This window comes from Mirounga angustirostris, unplaced genomic scaffold (assembly GCF_029215605.1).
Source record: "Mirounga angustirostris isolate CCGP_5_RB_7025 unplaced genomic scaffold, mMirAng1.0.hap1 SCAF_5, whole genome shotgun sequence".
In the NCBI taxonomy this organism is placed as follows: Eukaryota; Metazoa; Chordata; class Mammalia; order Carnivora; family Phocidae; genus Mirounga; species Mirounga angustirostris.
The window spans coordinates 127,440,130-127,459,814 of record NW_026991713.1 but is presented as its reverse complement, the minus strand read 5'-3'; the positions used below and the strand labels follow the sequence as shown (position 1 = coordinate 127,459,814).

The 19,685-nt window shown below is 41.5% G+C and overlaps 1 protein-coding gene across 5 annotated transcripts in view; it reads left to right on the top strand.

Moving 5' to 3' along the window:
• OPTN (optineurin) overlaps nucleotides 1–19,685 on the top strand; it is a 55,055-nt gene that overhangs the window by 13,126 nt on the left and 22,244 nt on the right. For all 5 annotated transcript variants that reach the window (XM_045874417.3, XM_045874418.3, XM_045874416.3 and 2 more), the window contains 6 exons: nucleotides 2,811–2,884; nucleotides 5,046–5,180; nucleotides 13,168–13,270; nucleotides 15,383–15,498; nucleotides 16,870–17,019; nucleotides 17,408–17,501. In XM_045874417.3, the coding sequence (XP_045730373.2) occupies nucleotides 2,811–2,884; nucleotides 5,046–5,180; nucleotides 13,168–13,270; nucleotides 15,383–15,498; nucleotides 16,870–17,019; nucleotides 17,408–17,501 (672 nt within the window). The remainder of the gene's footprint in view (nucleotides 1–2,810; nucleotides 2,885–5,045; nucleotides 5,181–13,167; nucleotides 13,271–15,382; nucleotides 15,499–16,869; nucleotides 17,020–17,407; nucleotides 17,502–19,685) is intronic.

The following is a 19,685-nucleotide window of genomic DNA, read 5'->3' as shown; positions in this document are numbered from 1 at the left end:
TATGTCTTTTCAACACACGGAAGCCAAACTGGGGGGTGGGGGGAGGAGGGGAGTTTCAGCATCAATATCACCAAGATAAATTGGCTCTTGTTTTTAAGTATGACATAATCCTAGGGGCGCTTGAGTGGCCCAGCCAGTTAAGTGTATGACTCTTGATTTCAGCTCAGGTCACGATCTCAGGGTTGTGAGATCCTGCTTGGAGCATGGAGCCTGCTTGGGATTCTCTCTCTCCCTCTGCTCCTACCCCTGCTCACGCACACGCTCTCTCTCTGTCTCGCTCTCAAAAAAAAAAAATATATATATATATATATATACATATATATATATATAATACTCATGAGGGTTATCATGGCTGAAATGGAAGACTATTGATTACCTTTTATGACAAAAGAGATAGGGCTTTTTCCCCCCCCTTCCCATAGGTACTGACAAATCAGACATTTTGTGATCTAAAAAACCAAAACAGAAACATAAACTTTTTTTTTTTTAAGATTTTATTTGACAGGGAGAGACAGCGAGAGAGGGAACACAAGCGGGGGGAGTGGGAGAGGGAGAAGCAGGCTTCCCGCTGAGCAAGGAGCCCGATGTGGGACTCGATCCCAGGACCCTGGGATCATGACCTGAGCCGAAGGCAGACGCTTAACTGACTGAGCCACCCAGGTGCCCGAAACATAAACTTTTTCAGGCCAGGTCCTTAGCTGTGTCCAGCACTGCACTTAGGTGAGCAGACTCATGAGCAGATGCGGTAAACTGATGGCTTTAAAACACTTTTTAATAATAGAACCCTCTTTTTAAACAAGCCTTACAAGGAACCTTGGTTGGGCAGTGAAGAAAAGAAAGGGCAGAGACGCTGGGGTTGTGGTTGAGGGTTGACCTTGGCTTTGCCCCCACGTCTAACAGCAGCTGCCTGGGCACCTCCAGGAGCTGAGTGAGAAGCCCCCGGTGTCTGACACATTTATGTGGAACTGAAAATGAAGTGAGCTCGGTGAAATAGCGTGTGCCGGCCCGTTCCTGAGCACATGAGGAGCATCTGTTGGGGCCATATCTGGGTGTGCGGGTGGTCCTGCTCAAGAGCAGGGCAGGTAGATGAGCACAGAGGGGCCTCTCCTTCGTCGCTGCTCAAAGACACTGAATAGTGAGGGAGAAAAACACACAAGGAAAGGATCCTCTGTGATACACACTGGCATTTTAGCTTTGTCAGACCGTACATATGACACAGGAAAAGAGATGGTGTCTCTGAGAGAGTAAAGTGGACCTTGTAGACAATGCGTGGGGAGCTTATAAAAAGCTGAACTCCTGGGTATGTTGGAATTATTCGCATGTGACTTTCCAGTACGTTTGCTGCACTGAAGAGTAGTAGGATGGGGAAATGGCAAAGTAGGAACTTTGCCACCCATGCTCCCTAATAAATCTTTGGGTGCATTCATAGTAGCCGAAATCAGGAGAATTAAAATACCAAATGGAAAGCACACTTTGCCAGAGTACCCTCTCTGCAGATGACCAAAGATTGTGAAACGCAGGTTTGATCAAACAGCTTTCACCTTCTGCAAATACCTGGCAAAATTCAGGAAGGCCACGGAGTGTATGAGAAGTTTCCAAAAGAGGCTTCTTCCTTTGGGGTGAATGGTTAACATAATCTGCTCCTTCACTGATCCGATGAGTGACAGTTATTTTTAGTGTAAACATGCTTTTCTTGCCTTGCTTCTGTGAACTGGAAAACACTGCCCAAGATTTAGGAAAAATGTACATGCTCAGAATTATCTAGAACCATCTTTGTCCATGCGTTTTTGGAACATTTTCCCGCTAGCTCATTGGAATATTAATGTCTTTCATATCATTTAACTGGTCTTGGACTTCTTGTTCCTTTAAGTGGCCCACGATGTATACAAATTTCTGCTAGGAGCTAACTTTGTGCTTTGTGAGCTCTGCCTACAGAAAGCAGCCTCTTTTTCTTTTTTTTTTTTTCTTTTTTCTTTTTAAAGATTTTATTTATTTATTTGAGAGAGAGAATGAGAGAGAGAGCATGAGAGGGGGGAGGGTCAGAGGGAGAAGCAGGCTCCCTGCTGAGCAGGGAGCCCGATGCAGGACTCGATCCCGGGACTCCGGGATCATGACCTGAGCCGAAGGCAGTCGCTTAACCGACTGAGCCACCCAGGCGCCCTAAAGCAGCCTCTTTTTCAACATTGCTTCAGCAAGTTCTGACGTTTTGCATTTTAAAGGCCTGTGCAGGGAAGATGTGTGGAGGCGGCACTAGCTACATGTGACCTTCACTTGGGAGAGAAGGGAATGAGCTGCCAAGGAGAAGGAGGAGATAAGTTTTCATATGTTTGGGGTCAGGTTGGCTGTTCTGGATGAGAGACCAATCTTCACGCCTTGGCCTAGATATTTATAATCCTGACAGGGTGCGCAGGGTGAGGGAAGGCTAAATTCCCATTCCATTTCAGTGACCTCATTGAAACATCTCCCATTTAAATGTCGGTAGCTTCCTTGGGTTGCAGGTCATCCAGATCCTCGATCTTACTGTCTTTTTCTCTCTCTCTCTTTTTTTAAGATTTTATTTATTTATTTGACAGAGAGAGACACAGCGAGAGAGGGAACACATGCAGGGGGAGTGGGAGAGGGAGAAGCAGGCTTCCCGCGGAGCAGGGAGCCCGATGTAGGGCTCGATCCCAGGACCCTGGGACCATGACCTGAGCCGAAGGCAGACGCTCAACGACTGAGCCACCCAGGCACCCCCTTTTTCTCTTTTGATAAAGAATTTGTCTTGCGGACATTATCATGGTAAAGCCCTTTCATTTCTGCCTTTATAGGAAGGAGAAGCAGATGTGGCGGTGAGAGAAATCAAGACGAGTCCTGGGCCCGCAAGAACTGATTCCATTGACACGTATGTGAAGACGGGCTAGGGCCGGCGGAGACACCTGTCAGGCAGTCTTGTCGCTTGCAGCTCGCCGCGGGGAGGTCAAACATCCTGGGCTGCAAAAGTCGATTCTTGCTAACTTAAGCCAGCACCTTTTTTTTTTTTTTTTAAGATTTTGTTTATTTATTTGACAGAGAGAGAGAGAGCAGGAACACAAGCAGGGGGAGTGGGAAAGGGAGAAGCAGGCTTCCCGAGGAGCAGGGAGCCCGACGCGGGGCCCGATCCCACGACGCTGAGATCATGACCTGAGCCGAAGGCAGGCGCTTAACGACTGAGCCACCCAGGCGCCCCATGCCAGCACCTTTTAAGACCGTCCGGTTTGAATGGGATTTAGTGTTGTAGCCCAGGCTAGCAGAGAATAAAAACAGCGTGTGGTGCCTCTGTAGACAAACTCAACCCTCCCCACTCTGTTTAGAGGTGTTTCATCTCCCATAAGATGAGAAGTGAAGACAAACTTGTTCTTAATCAAAAGACTCAGGCTTGCTAATTTGTTTACCGGTAGAGTTTGACCTGGCCTGGGCTGTCAAGCCCGATAAGTGGGATGTTATCATTTTGTCTTTCCTGCTCATTCCCGAGGATAAGCCCAGGTGACTGATCCTGGGTAATCTCCTCTAGTGAGGACTGGGAGTGCTCTGAGTCACTGTCTTACCCAGTGGCCAGAAGTCTTACCTGTGGAGTCTCAAGTTGACCTGTTCCAAGTAGACATTAGGAAGCAGACATCTTAAATGGCGGTGTGTGGGGCAGGGGGACGAGGGGCTTGGCAGAAGAGATGGCAGAGGAGCTGGGCATTAGAGACTCTCACCCGGAACCCTGTACACAGGTTACTGCTGGGTCAGTCTATTTGAAAGAGACTGTTATTACCGGAAAATTTCTCTAGGAATCTCTTCTGTCATAGGCTTTAAATACCTTTTTTTCTGTAACATGACGAATGTACTTATAAAACATGAAAACGGGCAGTTTCCTTTTTTCCCAATTATGCTCCCAAGCCCTTGCATCAGGGAGAAAATAAGTGTTAGATAATATTCTTTCATCAAACAGGGCAGTTGGCATAAGTGAAAGTTGCACTTTGCTTAGTTAGCAGTCCCTCGGCTTTCCCCCCGACTGTTTTTATTAATATCGAAAGACTTTTCTGGAAGTGGTGGGAAGGAAGAAGGCCCTGTTTGAAATTTCCAAGCCACTTCCTCCTCATTTATATCCACCTGCTGAAACCACTTCCTCTTTTAAGCCACAGGTTGGTTGGTTGGTGTTTTTTTTTAGATTTTATTTTTAAGTAATCTCTACACCCGACATGGGGCTCGAACTCATGACCCCGAGATGAAGAGACACACACTCCTCTGACTGAGCCAGACAGGAGCCCCGAGCCACAGTTAATGTTTTAATAACAGCTTCAAACATACCTCGTTTGAAGGTGTATTAAGGAGTCAGAGATTGATTTCTGGGTGCAGAGGTCGGAGTCGGGAACTGGGATTTAATCCCGGCTGTTTATGAGACGTGTGACCTTGGACATGAGCATCAGTGCGGTCACCCGGGAAGTGTAGCTGCCGTACCAGTGGTCCTGGTTTTGTTTGCCATCCCACCCCTTCTCGGTATAATCAGATTTCAAATTCAGGGAAAATATTTCACATACCAGCGGTGCCTACATTTCTCTGCTGTAATGATTTGAAATCAAAAACAAAAAGTGCTTTCTTCTCTTGACTTGAGAATATCAAGTTGAAGAAAGGCTGGCGGTCCGCATGTTGCCAGGCAGCACGCGTGTTCATGTACTTTGTATGACTGGTCCTCTTTGAGACTAGTTCTCTGGGGAGGCCGGGCACTGGAAACCAGGGCCACCTCTGTTCCCGGGGGTCCTGGGGTCTGATGTTTGGGCACACTGGCTGTTTGAAGGAAGCGAGCATGTACAGTGCAAGGTGAGCCTACCGGAGAGCCCCCGCCCCTCTCCCCGGAGAGCTTGGAGGAGTGTGAACCTGGTGGTCACATGACCAGCTGCGTTTGGCCTGTAAATGAGAATTATTTGGAGAGTGTTCTGGGAAGCATTTCCTTTATGTTGGTGCCAGTTACATTCGTAGACCCTTTGACATTTGTGTTTCGTGATGAAAACCTTTTAATCTTTATTCTGTTCTTGATGTAGGAACAAATCTACAGAAAGCTCCAGGAATTATTTGGAATTTGAGAAATTAACTGTGAGCCAGCTCCTTCTTTGTCTAAGGGAAGAAAGCCAGAAGGCGGAGAAGCTTGAAACTGCACTCAAGGAAGCCAACAAAAGGTACGGAATTGGTAACTTGAAATATGCATTCATTGCTTTTTTTTTAACAGCTTTATTGAGATAAAACTAAGACACCCGGTAATCCATCCATTTAAGGTATACATTTCAGTACTGTTTAGAATATTCACAGTCATGTAGCCATTACCACATTATAATTTTGGAACATTGTTTTCACCAGATAAGAAACCCAGTTCCTGTCAACACTGATTCCTCATTCCTCCCAGCAGTCTGTCTTCTGTCTCCACAGATTTGCCTATTCTGGACATTTCATATAAATGGGACCATATAATATGTGGCCTTTTGTGGTTGACTGATTTTATGTAGCGTCATGTTTTCAGAGTTCATGCATGTTGTGGCACATACCAGTCCTTCACTTCCTTTCTGTTGCCAAATAATAGTCCATTGTGTGACTAGTCAGCATTTTACTTATATTCATCAGGTGGGAAACATTTTGGTTCCCACTTTTTGCCTGTTGTGAATAATGTTTGCTGTAAACATTCTTGCACAACTTCTTCTGTGGACATACTTTTTTTAATTTTCTGGGGGTATATACCCAGGAGTGGGATTGCTGGGTCATTGGCTCTGTGTGTTTAATAGTTTGAGGAACTACCAAACTGTTTTCTGCAGTGGCTGCGCCATTTTACGTTTCTACCAGCAATGTATGAGGGTTCTACTTTTTTCCACATCCTCCTTCACACCTATAATTGTCTGTCTTCTTGATTATAGCCATCCTCATGGGTCTAAAGTGGTGTCTCATTGTGATTTTGATTTCATTTTCCTAATGACTGATAATGTTGAGCATCTTTTCATGTCGATCATCTATATATCTTCTTTGAAGAAATATCTATTGAAATCCTTTGGATTGGATTGCCTTTTTATTACTGAGTTATAAGAGTTCATTATATATTCCAGATGCAAATCCTTTATAAGGTATATGACTTGCAAATATTTTCTCCCATTCTGTGAATCACCTCTTTACCTCCTGGGCGCTATCATTGACAACACAAAATTTTATTTTGATGTAGTCCACTTTATCTATTTTTCTTTTGTCACTTGTGCTTTTGGTGTTGTATCTAGTGAACCGTTGACTTATCCAGGGTCACAACGATTCACTGTGTTTTCTTCTAAAAGCTTTATGGTTTTAGCCCTTACATTTAGGTCTCTAAATGTATTTAAAGTTCATATGTCTGTATGGTGTGAGGTTGAGGTCCAACTTCATTCTTTTGTGTGTGGATATCCAGTCATCCTAACACCATTTGTTGAAAAGACCATTCTTTCCCTCAGTGAACTGCCTTGGCACCCTTGGTGTAAATCAGTTGGTCATGCATGTAAAGATTAATTTCTAAACCTTCCATTTTATTCCTTTGATCTATATGTTTATCCTTTGCTAATGCTACACTGTCTTGATTAGTACAGTTTTGTAGTAAATTTTGAAATCAGGAAGTCTGGGTTCTCCAACTTTGAAAGATTGTTTTGGCTATCCTGGGTTTCTTGTTTTTCTGTGTAAATCTTAGGATAAGTTTGTTAATTTCTGGAAAAAAAAAAAAAAGCCAGCTGGGATTTTGTTAGGGATTACATTGAATCTGGAGTTCAGTTAATATTGTTCTTAACTATATTAAATCTTCTGATCCATGAAGGATAACCCATAGATTTAGTTAGGTCATCTGTAATGTATTTCAATGATGTTTTGTCATTTTTAATATACAGGTCTTAAACTACTTTTCGAAATTTGTTAGCACTGTTATACATGAAGTTGTTTTCTTAATTTCATTTTTGGAGTATTCTTTGCTAGTGTATAGAAATACTGCTGACTTTTTTGTATATTGTACATTGATCTTGTAGCCTGAAACCTTGCTAGAACTCATGTATTAGCACTAATAGTTTTTTAGTGGATTGCTTAGGATTTTCTTTATACAAGATCATGTCATCTGCAAAGGGGTAGTGTTACTTCTTCCTTACCAACAAGGGTACCTTGTATTTCTTTTTCTTGCACAATTTCCCTGGCTAGAATCTCTAGCACAATGTTAAGTACAAGTGGAGAAAGCAGACATGCTTGTCTTACTTAGGCGGGAGAGCCTTCAGCCTTTTACCATCAAGTATGATGTTAGCTGCAAGTTTTCTTTTTTTCTTTTTTTTTTTTTTGAAGATTTTATTTATTTATTTGAGAGAGAGAGAATGAGAGAGAGTGAGTACATGAGAGGGGGGAGGGTCAGAGGGAGAAGCAGACTCCCTGCCGAGCAGGGAGCCCGATGCGGGACTCGATCCCGGGACTGCCAGGATCATGACCGGAGCCGAAGGCAGTCGCTCAACCAACTAAGCCACCCAGGCGCCCAGCTGCAAGTTTTCATAGATGCTTTTATCAGATTGAGAAGCTCCCTTCTATTTCTAGTTTGTTGTAGTTTTTATTGTGAAGCGTTTTGGATTTTGTGAAATGCTTTTTCCATGTCTATGGGGATGATTAATGGTTTTTTAAACTTCTGTTAATATGATGTATTATAGTCATTGATTTTCAAGTTAAACCAACCTTTCATTCCTGGGTAAATCCCACTTGGTCATGATGTGTAATCCTTTCTATATGTGCTAGTTTAGATTACTAAAATTTTGTTAAGGATTTTTTGCATCTTTATTCATAAGGGGTATCAGCCCATAGTTTTCTTTCCTTGTAATGTCTTTGTCTGGTTTTGGTGTAAGGGAAATACTGGCCTCATAGAATATGGTATACATGTAAAAAGTGCATTTGCACACAAATTCATTGACTTCACAACTCTATAATATAGGTGAATTTTATGTGAAGTCAATGAATTTGTGTGCAAATGCATTTTTTAGAAATGCAAAATCCACGGGCGCCTGGGTGGCTCAGTTGGTTGAGCAACTGCCTTCGGCTCAGGTCATGATCCTGGAGTCCTGGGATCGAGTCCTACATCGGGCTCCCTGCTCAACGGGGAGTCTGCTTCTCCCTCTGACGCTCCCCCCTCTCATGCTCTCTCTCTCTCATTCTCTCTCTCAAATAAGTAAATAAAATCTTTAAAAAAAAAAAAAAAAGAAATGCAAAGTCCTAAACCATATAGGAAATGAGAGAGGTTATGCATTAGTTTTAGGGCTCCAGCGATTGCAACATTTAATCATAAGTATACTATGACATAATTAATTCTCTCAGACACTATAAATGGCTTATTAATCTTAAAATTATAGCACTGTGAGAAATACTTTCTAACTGAAGCAGTTTAAATTTTAAGATTTATTTATTTTAGGGGCACCTGGGTGGCTCAGTCATTAAGCGTCTGCCTTCGGCTCAGGTCATGATCCCAGGGTCCAGGGATCGAGTCCCGCATCGGGCTCCCTGTGCAGCAGGAAGCCAGCTTCTCCTTCTCCCGCTCCCCCTGCTTGTGTTCCCTCTCTCGCTGTCTCTCTCTGTCAAATAAATACATAAAATCCTAAAAAAAAAAAAAAAAGATTTATTTATTTTAGTGAGGGAGGGGGAGAGGGGCTAAGGGAGAGTGAGAGGAAGAGTCTCAAGCAGACTCCACCCTGAGCAGGGAGCCCAATGCGGGGCTCGATCTCACAATCCTGAGATCAGGATCTGAGCTGAAACCAAGAGTAGGACGTGTAATCAACTGCACCACCCAGGCGCCCCTGAAACAGTTTAAATTTTTAATTACAGACAGATCTTTTTGTAAAATATGAAACTAAGTTATTTATTCAGATGAGGTTAACCTGGAAGACACATCGGCATTGGTCCAATGACTTATTTCATAGTCAGCTCATTTCAAAAGGTGCTGGCTCTGACTCCTAGGTGTTTACACACCATATCCTACTGTTGTCCCTTAGAAAATTTCAAAGGTTGACTTCTGGGAGACTAGTACCAAGTATTCTAATGGACAAAATATTTGTCCTATCTTTCAGACAAATCCTAAAACATAGTAACAATGCATAGATAGATAGATAAAAACATTTTTTTTTTTTTTAAGATTTTATTTATTTATTTGACAGAGAGAGACACAGTGAGAGAGGGAACACAAGCAGGGTGAGTGGGAGAGGGAGAAGCAGGCTTCCCACAAGCAGGGAGCCCGATGCGGGGCTCGATCCCAGGACCCTGGAATCATGACCTGAGCTGAAGGCAGACGCTTAACGACTAAGCCACCCAGGCACCCCAAAAACATTCTTTTTATACCTTAATTACCACAGCTGGTTTTTAAAGGGAAAATGTTACTCTTTGAAGGAGACCTTTACTAGCCATGAATAATCACTGTGTGTTTATATTTTGTAGGCACCTTTACCCCTCCTGTGTTCTGTACGCCATTCTCAGAAGTCGAGTTTAGCCAGTAATTCACCCATACTTAGACAACATGATTAGCTTTCATGATGAAAGTGTCAGCTTAGGAATTTGCTAATTGTACCTCCTCATCATTCATATGATATATATAATTCCTGCTTTCAGAATAATTATAGCCTTCTGCCTGCAGCTATAGCTCTTCGAATGGCACTAGGAAGTCAGTGTTTAGTCTCCCACCGTGAGCACCTGTAAAGGGTCCCTTTCTCAATAGCAGCAAATCTCCACCCTGTGAGTCAGCCTTCTCTCAGTATTTAACAACTGGCAAGTTAACAGTAGTTGCCAAGACTCATGTTCTCTGGGTGGGTATCAGGATGATGATTTCCCCCTCACTATGGCAGAACCAAAACCAAGAAATAAAATCCCTAATACCTGGACAGCCTGTCTTGGTTTACATGCTGTATAGGATAATGAAAACACATCCCAAGACCTAACATATCTCTTTCTCAAACAAGTGAGTCTTCAACTATTTTCATTAATCATGACAAATAGGGGCATAGACAGTGTGAAATTTATTCTGAAAACTTCTAGGAGATTTGTGGGGAAAGGGGATCATAGGTTTGTCTCTTTTTTTTTCTCATTGTTTTCCAGGACTTGTATTTCATGTAATTTGGGTTTTCTAAACAAATTTAAACTGACAACAACAGGGGTAAGTGTGTAGGAAGTGTGGCTCAAGAGAATCGAGAAGTAGCAGGGAAAGTCGGTCCAAGATGAAAATTTGCCCTAGAGAAGTAAGATAAGTGATTATTCAAATGTAGATCAGAACCCTGGGTCAGGGCGCCTGGGTGGCTCAGTCGGTTAAGCGTCTGCCTTCGGCTCAGGTCATGATCCCAGGGTCCTGGGATCGAGTCCCACATCGGGCTCCCTGCTCTGCGGGGAGCCTGCTTCTCCCTCTCCCACTCCCCCTGCTTGTGTTCCCTCTCTTGCTTTATCTCTCTCTGTTAAATAAATAAATAAAATCTTTAAAAAAAAAAAAAAAGAACCCTGGGTCATACATGAGTGGCGTGAAAAAGGCCCATCCATCAACCCCGCACCAGCTGGCTCTTAACCCATTTATCTGGTTTAGCCCGAAATGGTGCCTGTGCACCAGTTAGGTTTGGCAGTTTGCAATGGTTGTGACCGTTGTGATATTTCCCTCCATGCACCAGGCTTAAATTGCTACCGAGTTGTCCCCCCTATTGTGAACGCATTCTGTTGACCTCCCACTGCACACACACAAGCTTCTGGACCCAGCTTACCTGCTCCACCTCCGAAATTGGCTATACTGAAATTTAGTTAGGTAACTACTCGGTGTTTACGTTATTAGGCACACACACGGAGTACTCAGTTGAGCTCTGCTCTGTGCCTTGAACACTCTTCCTTTTTTTATACTTTTTTTTTTTTACTTCTGTGCATAATTACATCTTTAAAATTTGCTTAGTTTCCCCATACTCTTCCCCAATGAGGAAATCTCTCAGATACATTCAGACATGTTAGTAGTCTACTGGTATTCTCTCTGGAGTCTGCCCTACTTGCTTTCTAGGTCCTGCCTCATGGCAATCATCTTGGCATCTCACTTTGCCTTCACCCTGAGGAACTCCTTCAACTTTCCTGTTTTCCATCACCTATTTCCTGAATCCAATGCCTTTCCTACTCTTTTTAAATGTTGTTTTGTTTTGTTTTGTTTTTTTCAAACAGAGCTCACCACATTGCCACTAACTTACTGAGAAACAATATATGGGCAGTATATTTTCTGAGACCTGCATATCTGAAAATCTCTCCTTCTGCCTTTATACTTCTTGGATAGTTTGGCTAGGTATAGAATTCTGTAATCGGATATAATTTTCCCTCCATGTTTCAAAAACATTGCTTCATTATGTCCTAGCTTCTTGTGTTAATGCTGAAAGACCCACCGCCATTCTGGTTCTTCATCTTTGGGCATGAGACTTCTCACGTGCTTTGGTGTGAGCCTGTTTTTCATCTCTTTGTTCTGGACACTCTTGGGCTCTTTCATTCTGCAAACTGATGTCCTTCAGTTCTTGAAAGATGATCTTGAATTAATTTAGTGATAGTCTCTTACCCTCAGTTTTCTTTGTTCACTCTTTCTAGCATTACTATTATTTTGAATTGGATCTCCTCTAGTTTTCTTAACTCCTTGTTCCCTTTTTCTGTCTCTCCCTTTTTCTCCGTTCTGATAAATTTGATCAACTTTCATCTTCCCTTTTTTGTGGGGGAGAACCTTTGAATGTTCCTTTTTTATTGTGTTCCATTTTTTTGTGGTTGTAATGTTTCCTCATATCTCTAAGGATATTAATGATATTTTTGACCTTTTTTTTTTCCCTGATGGCATATTCTATTTTCAGTAAGTTACTTTTTTCTGCTTCATATTAAGATTTTCCTTAAATGTCTAGCAATCTTGGCTGTTTGATCAGATTTAGCAGGATTACAGGGTGTTAGAAGCTGATTGATGCTCTGGGTGCACCGTAGGGAGATCTGGCTGGGAGGTTTCCTTGGGGAAGCCCCATGTCAGAAACTTTAAACCTTTTCCCTTATCCTGGTTACATACTCCAGAGGAGACTCTTCCAGCCTCCTGCCTGGAGGGTGTTTTTCAAACGCCGAAGTTCTTAAGATGAGGAGAGAAAGGTGGCTGAGGGTCTTAATGTTCTTTGTGTAAGTTCTCCTTGCAGAAGAACCCACGTCTCATCTCTGACTAACGTCTGAACCCAGAAACCCTTTATTTTGTGATATTCTAGACCCTCTTTTTTTTTTTTTTAAAGTAGGCTCCACACCTGACGTGGAGCCCAACGTGGGGCCCAAACTCACGACCCTGAGATCAAGAGTCAGACGCCCAGGCACCACTTCTAGTCCCTCTTAAACAGGCCTCACCTTTGTCCCCGCATCCAGTGGTACCTGGTGTCACTGACTCCTGAGCCTTCTGCTTTCCACAGTGTCAATCAGGCTACAGCTTGGCTTTCCCTACTGTTGGCTTCAGACCCAGCCTTATTGGGCTGCCAAGTCAGTTCCCACTCATAGCTGTGCCCCCCCAAATCTTCTTGCTGTTATTTCCTCTCCCTTTCTCTTTGTTCTTGTATGTATATGGCTTTTTAAAAGTCATTTTGGTGGGGTACAGGGTGGGAGAAAATTTACCTGCATATATTCAGTTCGACATCTTTAACCAGAAATCTCTTCTTGTTTCATTTGCCTTAGGCTGGCTTTTGTGTGGTTATGATTCAGTGAGAATATCGGTAAATTTGTTTTTAAGGGACTTGTGAACTTAGATGGGTCCAAGAAGACTTCCTTTCTCTGCCGAATCCTTATAAAGGGACACACACTCATGGAACACACATGCATGTATGTACATACACACACACACAGATTTTAAAAAATATTTCTGTGTATTACTGTTACGTGAAAAGAGGCAGTGTTTTTCAGTGTTTGGGATGATTTATGCCCACCTTTTACCTCTGCATGACTTCATATCTTAAATCACATCTAGCCAATTTTAGGATGAGAGCTAAACCCAAAAAGGTTAATGTATAATATAGCAAATACAGAGAGATTTTGAAACCCCCGATCCTTTATCCAAATTTTGGACAGTGTTCTTTTTAGTGCTTCTGCAATTGTTATTCCTCTTGAACCCAAAGAGAAAGTAACTTTTCCATATTCTGTATTTTTCAGAGTTTCCTATTTTGAAAAGAAAGCCAGTGATCGTTCTGAGGTTGAGACCCAGACAGAGGGGAGCACAGAAAAAGAGAAAGAAGAGGAAAAAGGCCCAGAAACTGTGGGTACTCAGGTTCTAAGGCTGCTGTCACACCCCCAGTGGACCTAAGAGTCATATCTGAAGTCAAGTCTTGTGCTGTGTTATTAGCTTTAGAAATAGAAATAATTTTAATGTTGCATATATTCTGTTTCTCTCATATTTCCTTGTCCTGATTTGAATTTCACCCATAGTAAATTGTAGCGAGATGTGTTCCTATCCCAGTGATTCTAAGGAATCACACTTCTATCTCTTCTTTTTTTTTTTTTTTTTTTAAGATTTATTTATTTATTTTAGAGAGCAAGAGGGTACATGAGTGGGGGGAGGGACAGAGGGAGAGGGAGAAAGAGAATCCCAAGCCAACTGCCTGTGGAGGGCGGAGCCCAGGGCTCCATCTCACAACCCTGAGATCAGGACCCCGGCTGAAATCAAGAGTCAGATGCCCAACCCACTGAGCCACCCAGGCACCCCTACCTCTATCTTTTCTTGACTGATTTTCTCTCCTAACTTTGTGAGTGAACAGGCCATCTAGTGGAGAAAGGAATTTTGCCCACTTTATAATGAGATGTTTTAAGACTATGACCCAACAACTTGAGACAGAATTGAAAGATCTCCATTCTCCCCTACTACTGGTTTGAATGAGATAGTTTGAACGCAGAGTTTCATGTTTCCATAGCCAGTGTTCTGTGGCACCTCAGAGCTGTGCCTTGGAGCCCATCACTCTGTCTTAAGCTCAGGGAAGGTGGATGAAGGCAGGAAGTTGTAAGAGCTGCAGTTGTCCATGTGAAAGACATTTTTTGTCAGATGCTCACTTTAGCCAATTCACTTATTCAACAAGTACACGTAGAATGCTTACTGTTTGCCATGTGCTGGGCTGAGTCTCCTGCTTGAAAAGACTGGAGAACGTTTAGAACACAGATGAAGAGAAGACCTGGGAGTCATAGTGCATTGTTGACTGAAGCCAATCTGACAACCAGTAATAGAGAAGTACTGAGATTTCCAAGGCACCAAAAAGCTCACTGACAGCCATTCTGGAGCTGCCAGGGAAAACGCAGTTCAGTAAAAAGAGTGGAATTAACTCGGAACATAAATCAGCCAAGGACTATGGGCATAAGCTGCTGTCTGGGTAAATTAGATTGTGCTTTGACACCACTGTGCTCTGTGATCCCCTGAGCCGTGATCAGGATTAACTGAGGTGATGATAAAGGGTGAGCAGAAACTAGCAAAACCTGAAACCTTAACATCTGGGAATGTTTGTGTGAATTTTAGCCCCTATAAGTCTTAAGAGGGGATGTTCTTGGGTTGCCAGAATCAAAAAGGAGACAGTTCTTCTTCCCTTTAAATAAACTCCACACATGTCTACAGGAAAAAAAAATTATGACAAAGTCATTATCACAGTGCATCCAAATTGATCAGTTATGTAAGAAAAACAGTTTTATATATAAATATTGCCATATGGGGCACCTGGGTGGCTCAGTTGGTTAGGCGACTGCCTTCGGCTCAGGTCACGATCCTGGAGTCCCGGGATCGAGTACCGCATCGGGCTCCCTGCTCGGCAGGGAGTCTGCTTCTCCCTCTGACCCTCCCCCCTCTCATGTGCTCTCTCTCTCAGTCTCTCTCTCTCAAATAAATAAATAAAATCTTTAAAAAAAAATAAAAATAGGGGGCGCCTGGGTGGCTCAGTTGGTTAAGCGACTGCCTTCGGCTCAGGTCATGATCCTGGAGTCCTGGGATGGAGTCCCGCATCGGGCTCCCTGCTCAGCGGGGAGTCTGCTTCTCCCTCTCCCGCTCCTCCCTCTTGTGCTCTCTCTCTCTCTCACTCTCTCTCTCAAATAAATAAATAAAATCTTTAAAAATATATATATATTGCCATATGAATTAGTGATTATACATATAAATTACATATCATGGAATATAAAATGTTATATATAATTAGTAAATATAGACATACAAGGAAACAGTTGTATCTAAAACATTTCTTTTCAAAGAAGATATTTACGGCATTAATTGTCAAAAGTTTAATCGACTCACCAGTCTTAGTGGGACACTGATGGTTCACACTGTTTTCTCACAAAGAAGTTCATTTAATCTCTGGTCCAAATCACATGTGCGTGTTTGGAATTTCCTGAATGACAGGTTGGAAGTGAAGTGGAGACATTGAACCTTCAGGTGACAACTCTGTTTAAGGAGCTTCAAGAGGCTCATACAAAACTCAGTGAGGCTGAGCTGATGAAGAAGAGACTTCAAGAGAAGTAAGAATGAGAGATGAATTCTATTTTCCTTTAGAAAATGGACATTTTTAAGAAATATATTACTATGTAAAAACAGTTTTGTTATGTTACTAGAAGAAAAATAGAAACCTAATTAAAGTATGAATTCAGCAAACACTAATGTCGAAATTAATGTACCTGTTCATTTATAAATATAGTATACTTGTAATATGGGGGCATGGGGCCCAGGAACATCTGATTCTGCTGTTCAGGGATGTTTGTTACATGTGTTACATATAGCCTATCTGAGGACCTGTAAAAAAGCAGTAAGCCAGATTTCCTGGGACTTAACCTGAGCTAACAGTATGGATGTAAGCAAACATAAATGAAAGCTGCAAGGAGAAAGAACTTGAGTGAGCTTTATTGAGAAAAAAAATTCATTTTCAATCAATTATGAAGGCTAATATTTAAATTGACAACTTCGCATTTGCTTGTTTTTCTTGGTGTAGCAAGTTACCCGAAATTTAAAAATGTATTCTTTTGGATTAGTTGGCAAACATGTATCCAGCACAATACATGAGTGTATGTTGCCTTAGAGTTCACACTTACCAAGGCTACACGATGACATGGAAATCTGGCACAGCACAGCAGCTAAAGCCAAGGACTTTGGACAAACAGACTTAGTTGAACTATGGACCTGAATTTATTCGTGGTATTGCCTTGGGCAAGTTATTTATTTAACCTCTCTGAGCCCTACTTTTATCATTTGTACAATGTGTGTCATTATCCCTACTTCATAATGTTGTATTGAGATGTTTACCATGCTTGGTGTTAATGCCTTGTGTATAGCAACCATTGGTTCATATTTGCTATTATTATATTGAAATTCTCTTTTTGATATTTAAGAAAACTTAGGACACTTACTTTTCCCTTATTAAGTCTTTGTCAGAAGTCATATTCTTTATGCTTAACAGAACCCAAACTTTTTAAAGTATTGAAGATATCCATGGATCGCTATATGAAAAGCACCTTTAGCCAATTACTATTTTGGTCTGTGTCTGAAGAACAAAAATATACTTGCATGACTGCTTAAGACAGTTATTCCATTGCTTGTGTGGTCTTAGATCTGTAGTTTTTTTTTATATTAGGCATAAGGGTTCAGAAATATGTAAATTTCTTTTACAAAAAAAAAGATCTGTATTTTTTTAGTGTTTAGTCATGAGGGTTTAGAAATATTACTTGCTTCTAGTAAAGAAGCAAGAACGATAAAATATTTTATTTTACATTATTAAATCCTTGAAAAATGCAATCCAAAATTTCTTTGTATTTGCTACATAATCTTGGGATTGGTTTAAAAGCCACTGAGAAATGAAGGAACGTTGTTTATCCTCATGAAATTTTGATCTTTCCTAGATGTCAGGCCCTTGAAAGGAAAAATTCTGCAACCCCATCAGAGCTGAATGAAAAGCAAGAGCTTGTTTATAACAACAAAAAGTTGGAGCTACAAGTGGAAAGCATGCGATCAGAAATCAAAATGGAGCAAGCTAAAACCGAAGAGGAAAAGTGAGTATGCCACAACTGAATGACCACTTGCTAGAAGAAGGTAGAAGAGCACTTTTATAAGATTGGAATTAGGATTTAAGAATAAATTTAAAATTTTTCTCTTTTATGTATTTGAAGGAGTACCAGGAGACTTCTCCGAGGAGATAAAATTTGTTCTATTATAACAAAATGATTAAAGTTACTTGTAATCTATCTTGATTTTTTTTTTTTTTTTTTTTTTTTTGGAAAGATTGTTTTCTTTGAGAGTAAGAAAACGCTAGCAGGTGGTGAGCTGGTAAAGGTAGGAGAGAAGATTTTGCTAGTCAAGTGTTCAGAAGAAGGTGGGAAGGCAAGACTAAGTTTTTATATTTTCCCCCAAGATTCCATTTCTTAATTTCTTTTTAAATAGGTCCAAGTTAGCCACTCTCCAGTTGACACATAACAAGCTTCTTCAAGAATACAATAATTCATTGAAATCACTCGAGGAACTGAAAAGGAAAGAGGTACTCATAGAAAAAAAATGACTTTCGTAGCCTTGTAGTGAACAGAAACTATAAACATTTTTTATATGTAAAGTAGTTGTGTTAATCCATAACTAAGTATGGTTTCAGAGGTTGTTCTTGAGTTTATAAATGATTTCTTGTGTCTAAGTGGGTAAAACTTCTGATGTTCTACCTGTGTATAATGTGCCTTGTGTGCAGAGATGGTGCTAATGTTCTATGGGTTGGGGAGTAAGCTTTTAGCATTTCTTTTTTTTTTTTTTTTTTTTTTTTAAGATTTATTATTTGAGAAAGAGGGCAGGGGGGGGCGGGGCAGAGGGAGAGGGAGAGAGAGAATCTCAAGCAGACTCCCTGATGAGCACGGAGCCTGTTAGGGGCTCAATCCTACGACCCTGAGATCATGACCTGAGCCGAAATCAAGAGTCAGACGCTTAACTGACTGAGCCACCGGGGCACCCCAGCTTTTAGCATTTCTAACAGCGAGTGGGTTTATAGGAGAGCTCCCAGCATGGGCTCCCACGTGAGCAGGGCACAGCAAGACTGTGGGTGGCCACTGGTGGGGTTGTCTCCAGGGAGCTGTTACAGGGCTAGCTGGCTCCTGTCAGTGACCTTGAGACCCTGGACTCCCGGACTGCAGCTTACATTAATATAACACCAGCATGGTGTGGCAGTTTAAAAATGGGTAGATGTGTGGGTGCCTGGGTGGCTCAGTTGGTTAAGCAACTGCCTTCGGCTCAGGTCACGATCCTGGAGTCCTGGGATCGAGTCCCGCATCGGGCTCCCTGCTCAGCAGGGAGTCTGCTTGTCCTCTGACCCTCCTCCCTCTCATGCTCTCTGTCTCTCATTCTCTCTCTCGCAAAAAAAAAAAAAAAAAAAAAAAAATGGGTAGATGTGTGAGGTGATAGGCGTGTTCATTAACCTGGTGGGGGGAGCCCTCTCCCGCTGTGTACGCATATCAAATTGTCACATTGTTCACTTTAAATAGCTCACAATTTAATTTGTCAGTTTCACTTGGCTAAAGCCAAGTGAAGTAAGTAAAGATCATGGAAGCTTTGAATTAGAAGGGGTCTTTGAGTTTATATGCTTATAAATGTACTCTTTGGGTTTATTTTTTTTTTTTTTAAGTTTTATTTATTTTGAGAGAGAGAGAAGGTGCACACAAGCAGGGGGAGGGTCAGAGGAAGAGAATCTTTCAAGCAGACTCCCCGCTGAGCGTGGAGCCTGAGGACACGGCTTGCTCCCACAACCATGAGATCATTAACTGAGCCGAAACCAAGTCAGACGCTTAACCGACTGAGCCACCCAGACACCCCTGTTTTTCTTTCTTTCTTTTTTTTTTTTAATAGAATATTGTTCTTCTCTAGGACTTGTAAATTTTTTTCATTATTTATTTACTTATTTATTTTTAATTGAAGTAGAGTTGACATACAGTGTCATATTAGTTTTCAGTGTCCAACATAGTGATCCGATATTTATATACATTATGAAACGCTCATAACTGTAGTTACTATCTGTCACCATACAAAGTCATTACAATAGTATTGACTGTACAGTTGACCCTTGAACAAAAAGGGTTTGCACGGGTCCACTTAATATTGCAGATTTTTTAAAATACAGAACTATATGTGTTTTTTCTTCCTTATGATTTTCTTAATAACATATTTTTTCTAGCTTACTTAATTGTAAGAGTACAGTATATAATACATATAACATACAAAATATGTGTTAATCCACTAAATTATTGGTAAGGCTTCCAGTCAACCATAGGCTGTTACTAGTTAAGTTTCTGGGGAGTCAAAAGTTACATGTGGATTTGCGACTCTGCAGGGGTTCAGTGCCTCTGACCCCTGCATTGTTCGAGGGTCAGCTGTATTCCCTGTGCTGTACTGTACATCCCTTGACTTGTTTATACCTCTTGATCCACTTCATCCCCCTATGTCCCTCTCCTCTGGCAACCACCGGTTCATTCTCTGTATTTATAAGTTTGTTTCTGTTTGTTCATTTGTTTTGTTTTTTAGATTCCACATAAGTGAAATCATATGGTATTTGTCTGTTTCTCTGACTTATTTCACTTAGCGTAATACCTTCTAGGTCCATGCATATTGTCACAAATGGCAAGATTTCAGTCTCTTATGGCTGAGTAATATTCTTGTCTGTGTGTGTGTGTGTGTTTGTACAAATATAGAT